The 6,984-nt window shown below is 36.0% G+C and overlaps 1 protein-coding gene across 1 annotated transcript; it reads left to right on the top strand.

The window, feature by feature from the left end:
- Positions 1 to 5,184: 5,184 nt before the first annotated feature.
- Positions 5,185 to 6,534, top strand: LOC133076462 (coiled-coil domain-containing protein 127-like). The gene has a single exon (XM_061170994.1). It carries the CDS (start codon positions 5,216 to 5,218, stop codon positions 5,990 to 5,992), a length of 777 nt encoding a protein of 258 aa, XP_061026977.1. The 5' UTR covers positions 5,185 to 5,215; the 3' UTR covers positions 5,993 to 6,534.
- The last annotated feature ends 450 nt before the right edge of the window (positions 6,535 to 6,984 follow it).

Below are 6,984 nucleotides of genomic sequence, written 5' to 3'. Positions count from 1 at the left end.
CCTTTCAAACCACCTCCTAAGTATACCCTCATTCTTCTCCCTAAAGATACCTAGTCTATAGATTTCTAACAGTGTCAGTTACTTTTGCCCATTTAGAACTTTATATAAATGAAATTATATGCTATATATGCTTTTATTTCTGGTTGTATTTGTGAGATTCATCCATGTTGAGTTTAATGGAAGTTCACTCATTTTCATAGCTATGTAGTATTTCATGGTGTAAGTATATGGCATTCTATTTTTCTATTGATAGACATTTAGGTTGTTTTCATTTGGAGACTGTTATGAATATTCAACTATAAACATTCTTACGTATATCCTTTTGGTGCACAAATGTTTGCATTTCTGTTGGGGGTAGTCCTAGGAATAAAACTGCTGGTTGGTTTGTGTATGTTCATCTTTAGTAGATATAACCAGTTTTCCAAAGTGGTTGTACCTATTTTCACACCTACCAGCTATATATGAGTGTTCCATTTGCTCCAAATTCCATCCATCACTTACATTTAAATCTACTCTTCAGTCTTTCTTATTTTAGCCATCTCGGTGGGTGTGTAGTGTTACTTCATTGTGGTTTTAAATTGCATTTCCCTTATTAACAATGAGACTGAGCATAGATAGATAGAAAAGCAGACAGACATGCTATTGGGATATATTATTTTATAAAATACCAGTTCAAGTCTCTTGCCTATTTTTCTATTCAGTTGTCTTTTTCTTATTGATTCTAGGAGTTCTTTAAATATTCCTGAAATACGCTCTTTGATGTATTATAAATATCTCCTCTCACAATGTGATTTATCTTTTCATTCTTTTATTGCTGTCTTTTAATGAACATAAATTTCCAGTTTTGATGTAGCTCAGTTTGTTCATTTTTTCCTTTAAAGTTAATGTTTTTGTGTTCTGTTTAAGAAATTTTTGCCTATCCTCAAGATAACTCTCCTATGTTATTTTCTAGAAACTGTTTTACCATTTACATTTAGAGCTACAATCCATCTTATTTATTTTTTTTGATATGGTATGAGATAGAGATCAAGAGTAATTTTTTCCATTTAGGGGCAGCTAATTAATTGGCTCAGCACTAATATTTGAAAAAACCATCCTTTTCCTTCTTTGCAATGCTGTCTTTGTCATAAACTCATATATATATACATATATATATATATATGTATATATATATAACCATTTCTGCATTCTGTTCTTTTTTTGATCATGATTTTTATTCAAAATTTTTTATTGAGATGTTATTGACCTATAACATTATTTTAGTTTCAGGTGTACAACATAATGATTCTATATATATTATATTATAAAATGATCACAATTAGTCTAGTTAACATCCATCACCACACATAGTTACAATTTTTTTTTCTTGTGATGCGAACTTTTAAGAACAACTCTCTTAGCAACTTTCAAATATACAGTATTGTTATTTATAGTCACTGTGCTGTATATTACATCCAGTGACTTTTATAACTGGAAGTATGTACCATTTGACCTCCTTCACTCATTTTGTCCAATAGACTGACAACCACTAATCTGTTCTCTGTACCTATGAGTTTGGTTTTTTGTTTTTTTTTTTAATTTATTTATTTATTTTTGGCTGCATTGGGTCTTCGTTTCTGTGCGAGGGCTTTCTCTAGTTGCGGCAAGTGGGGGCCACTCTTCATCGCGGTGCGCGGGCCTTTCACTATCGCCGCCTCTCTTGTTGCGAGGCACAGGCTCCAGACGCGCAGGCTCAGTAGTTGTGGCTCACAGGCTTAGTTACTCCGCGGCATGTGGGATCTTCCCAGACCAGGGCTCAAACCTGTGTCCCCTGCATTGGCAGGCAGGTTCTCAACCACTGCGCCACCAGGGAAGCCCTATGAGTTTGTTTTTTAAGAATCCATGTATATAAGTATTCATACTTATGAATCATACGGTATTTGAGAGAGATCATACGGTATTTGTCTTTCTCTGTCTACTTATTTCACTTAGTATAATGTCTTCAAGGTCCATCCACATTGTTGTAAATGGCAAGATTTTCTTCATTTTCATGGCTGAACAATATTTCATTGTATATGTATACCACATTTTCTTTATTCATCCATCGATAGATGCTTAGGTTGTTTCCATGTCTTGGCTATTGTAAATAATGATGCAAATAACATGGGGGTGCAGATATCTTTTTTGAGTTAGTGTTTTCATTTCCTTCAGATAAATACCCAGAAGTAGGATGGCTGGGTCATATGGTAGTTCTATTTTCAATTTTTTGAGTAACCTCTGTAGTGTTTGGCACAGTGGCTACACCGATTTACATTCTCACCAACAATGCACAAGGGTTGCATTTTCTATACATCTACACATCCCTTTTCTACACATCTTTGCCAACACGTTATTTCTTGTCTTTTTGCTAATAGCCGTTCTAACAAGTATGAGGTATGTAGGTTTTGTAGTAGTCACATTAAAAAAATATAAAGAAACAGGTGCAATTAATTTGAATAATATGCTTTATTTAACCCAATATTGTTATTTCAGCATGTAATCAATATAAAATTATTAATGAGATATTTAACTTTTTTTGGTACTAAATCTTCAAAAGCTAGTATGCATTTAACCTTTACAGCACATCTCACTTTGGACTAGCCATATTTCAAGTGCTCATAGCCGCTCATAGTGGGTACTGTATTAGTCAATATAGGACTAGAATTTCTAGTAGAGTGCTGATACTGGGCAGACTTACCTTGTTCCTAACTTCGAAACAAATGCTTCTGACATTTCACCGTTAAGAAGGATATGGTCTGTAGGTTTGGGTAGCTATTTTTATGTGGTTAAAGAGGCTTTCTTATATTTTTAGTTACTAAGTTTTATTATTAATAAGAAACTTATATTGAATTTTGTCAATGTTTTAATCTCTTGAGATGATCTTTTCTTTTTCCTTTAATTTGTTAAGGTGATAAGTAAAATTTTGAGATTTTCTAAGGATAAACCAGTTTTGTATTGCTGGAATAAACTCAACTTGGACATGATGTCTTTTTATTCACTACTAGATTTATTTTATAAGAATGTCATCTTCTGTTACTTGGCTGTTTGATAAAAATTTACATGTAGTAGGTTCTAGGTCTGATGTTTCTAAGTGTTGCCTTAAATTTCATAGTACTCTAATATGTTTTAATTTTTGCTGTATATATGATTATATCCCCCTTTTACTCCTGATGCTATTTATATTTGCAGCCCATTTTCATTAATCTTTTCAGAGTTCTACCTATTTTATTAGACTTTTCAAAGAGCCAAACATGTAAAAATTGAATCTTGTTTTAAAATTTCATTCATTTTTGCTTTATATTCATTGTCTCTTTCCCTCTGCATTTTAGGTTTATTCTAGTTCCTATTCTATCATATTAAGTTGAAATTTTAGCTCGTTAATTTTCAAGTTTTCTTCTTTAACATTGTAAGCATTTAAGGCTATAAAATTTCTTCCAAGTTATTACTTTGGCAGCATATCTTACAAGTCTGCATTTTCTTTTCATTTTAAGTCTTTTAAATTTTCACTGATTTTATTTTTGACCCAGAAAAGGTTTAGAAGTGTGTTTTAAAATTATCAAATGTAGGTGTTTTTACATTTTTATCATTTTGTTAGCAGATTATGTATAGATGATTTGCATAGTAGTCTACTAACTCGGTTGTGTGATATCGATTCTTTGAACTTTGTTTAGTCTTTTAATTATGGTTTAGCACATAAATAGTTTATGTAGATGTTCCATGCATGCTTGTAGAGGATGTGTATTCTTTTTTTTTTTTTTTTAGAAATTCACGTTCTTATTTATTGATTGATTTATTGATTGATTGATTGCTGTGTTGGGTCTTCGTCTCTGTGCGAGGGCTTTCTCTAGTTGTGGCAAGCGGGGACCACTCTTCATCACGTTGCGCGGGCCTCTCACTGTCGCGGCCGCTCTTGTTGCGGAGCACAGGCTCCAGACGCGCAGGCTCAGTAATTGTGGCTCACGGGCCCAGCTGCTCCGTGGCATGTGGGATCTTCCCAGACCAGGGCTCGAACCCGTGTCCCCTGCATTGGCAGGCAGATTCTCAACCACTGCGCCACCAGGGAAGCCCGAGGATGTGTATTCTTTAATTTTGAAGTCGGGAATTCTCTTTGTGCCCATTTAGTAAAATTTTTTAATTGCTTTGTTTAGATCTTTAATATCTCAGCTGATTTTGTCTGCTTGATCTAACAATAGTAGAGAAAGGTGATTTAACACTTTCTCCCTTATAATTCTATCAAATTTGCTATATGTATTCAGTGAATACAAGTTGAGAATTTGTATATATTTCTGGTGCATTGAAGCTGTTGCGTCTTGACTCTCTATCTCTAATGATGCCTTTGGCTTAGATCTATTTTGTCTTACTTTAACAAGGTCATTCCAGCTTCTTTTAGTTGGTATTGCCAGTGATATCTTTTTTCCACTTTCCGTCTTTTTTAGTATTTCTGTGCCCTTATATTTTAGTGTGTCTCTTGTAAATACTATATATTGTAGGATTTTGGTGTGTGTAGGGAGAGTTTTTGTGTTTTTTTTCCTATGTATAGTCAACAAGGTTAATCAATATCTTAAAACCCACTCCCTCTAGAAAAAATACAAGTCTTATCATATTTTAACACTAATTGCTAACTTCCCCATTCCCCACAAATTACATAATACTGTTATCGACCATTTTAACTTCATTTTTAAAAAGTTCCATAAATTTGATGTTATTATTTTTCTATAGACAATGTTTGTTTAGTTTTATGTACATGTTTACCAGCTTCTTTGCTTACTATTCTTTCTTGTAATTCAGACCTTTTTAAGGGGGCATTTTTCTTCTTCCTAAAGAATATTTTTGGGGAGTTTTTTTTTAGTGAATGTTAAATGGTGATAAAATTTTATTTTATATTTATCTGAAATGGTCTTTATTTAACTCTAGTTCTTGAAAGGTCTTGGGTACCCAGTTCTAGGTTGAGGGTTATCCTAGTCATTTGTTCTTTCCGCAATAGCAGGACATTTTTGAAATGTCTTTCTAATGAAAAATGTAATCAAAAATCTAATATTTATTATGTGTGGGCTCAATAAAAATAATCTTACTAAGACGCCTCTTAATAACCTTGTAAAAAGTTTGTATTAGGTTAGTGGCAGAATAGCTATACATTTAAAGATTAAAATATGACTGATAATAGAGGCCGCGACTTCCCGGCCGGAGGTGTATCTCCATGAATAACTTAAATGACCCCCCAAATTGGAATATCCGGCCCAGTTCCAGGGCTGATGGGGGTGATGGAAGCAGATGGAATTATGCCCTGTTGGTTCCAATGCTGGGATTGGCTGCTTTTCGTTGGATTTGGTCTAGGGAGTCCCGAAAAGAAATAGAAAAAGAGAGGGAAGCATACCATCAGAGAACAGCTGCCTTCCAGCGGGACCTCGAAGCCAAGTACCATGCCACGATCTCAGAAAGTCGGCGGGCTGTGGCACAGTTGCCCCTGGAACTTGAAAAGGAACAAAACAGAACGACTAGCTACCGAGAAGCCCTCATCTCTCAGGGGCGCAAGATGGTAGAAGAGAAGAAGCTTCTGGAACAGGAGCGGGCTCGGGTCCTGCAGGAGAAGAGGCAGCCCTTGCAGAGTGCGTACCTGAGCTGCCTGGGCAAGGAGGAGGACTGGCAACAGAGAGCCAGGCTTCTGCTGAGAGAGTTCGAGGACGCTCTCACAGAAAGACAGAGCATCTACTGCAGTCTGGTTCTCCCTCGCCACAAGCGGCTGGAGATCGAGAAGAGCTTACTGGTCCGAGCGTCCACTGACCCAGTTGCTGCTGACCTAGAGATGGCAGCTGGCCTGACTGACATATTCAAGCACGACACGTACTGTGGTGACGTCTGGAACACCAACAAGCGCCGCAATGGGAGGCTTATGTGGCTGTATCTCAGATATTGGGAATTAATGGTCGAACTGAAGAAATTTAAGAGTGTAGAGAGAGCCATACTGGAAAAGTAAGACAGGAGTGAACGGCTCAGCGTCAGACCGGTGTGTGTTCTGGGTTACGCGATGTTTTCGTTCTGCCAGCGCTCCCTGTGTTGTGGCCACGCATGCACACAGCCACCTCTCAGCAGTGGCCTTCCACTCCCGCCACCCTCCGAGCTCTCCGTCCCCCTCAGCGGCTAAGGACGCAGTTTCTCAGGAGCATTTTATAAGCTGTCAATAGTTTATTAAGCGGAACAGTATATCCTCATAGCTTTCGTGAAAAACTGTTTTTAAGAATGTGAAATATAATATTCATCCTTACTATAAGTCATTTTTTTGTCTGTTTTTATCACTCCCTAAATTCTTTTTTCTCCTCAAATTATTTTTCTCTCTCCTAAAATTACAGTTAGAAGTTGTCAGGTAGTGGATAGGACTGCCTAATAGATGAGAAAGGAAGGTAGTGATACCGTCAAGGTTTTGTGGTGTTTTGAAGCTCTTTCCCACCAAAGGGGAAAAAGTGTTTATTTCCAGTTGATACCCTTGTGTGTGTTTATGAGCAATGACATGTAATTAAAACACCTCAATTTAAAAAAAAAATAAAATAAAATAAAATAAAATAAAATATGACTGATAGAAATTTCTATCACATATGTGTGGTGATTGCCCTTAGGTTTGTAGCTAGGGTCACTATTTATACTAATATTGTTTATGATCTTGAGTTTTTATTTGCTTATACTAAGCACCCATTTTTCAGAAACTCATTTTTAGTTCTTGGTGATAAGAGGGCAGGCTGTCTGCATTTCAGTCTTTAAAACCTTATTTTCTAACTATTGCCTTAAGTGCATTTTACTATTATTTCTGTCTACTCCTTACTACTTCTTGTCTTTTTTTTTTTTTTTTTTTTTTTTTTAATGCTATTCTTGTCTGCTTACATTCTTTTTATGTATGTATGTATGTATGGCTGTGTTGGGTCTTCGTTTCTGTGCGAGGGTTTTCTCTAGTTGTGGCAAGCGGGGGCCACTCTT

The sequence above is a fragment of the Eubalaena glacialis genome, chromosome 16 (assembly GCF_028564815.1).
Source record: "Eubalaena glacialis isolate mEubGla1 chromosome 16, mEubGla1.1.hap2.+ XY, whole genome shotgun sequence".
In the NCBI taxonomy this organism is placed as follows: domain Eukaryota; kingdom Metazoa; phylum Chordata; class Mammalia; order Artiodactyla; family Balaenidae; genus Eubalaena; species Eubalaena glacialis.
The sequence above is the reverse complement of the archived record's forward strand: the minus strand, read 5'-3'. Positions and strand labels throughout refer to the sequence as shown.

Excerpts from the sequence above, each read along its gene's own strand:
- LOC133076462 (XM_061170994.1), top strand. The coding sequence starts at position 5,216 with ATGAATAACTTAAATGACCCCCCAAATTGGAATATCCGGCCCAGTTCC.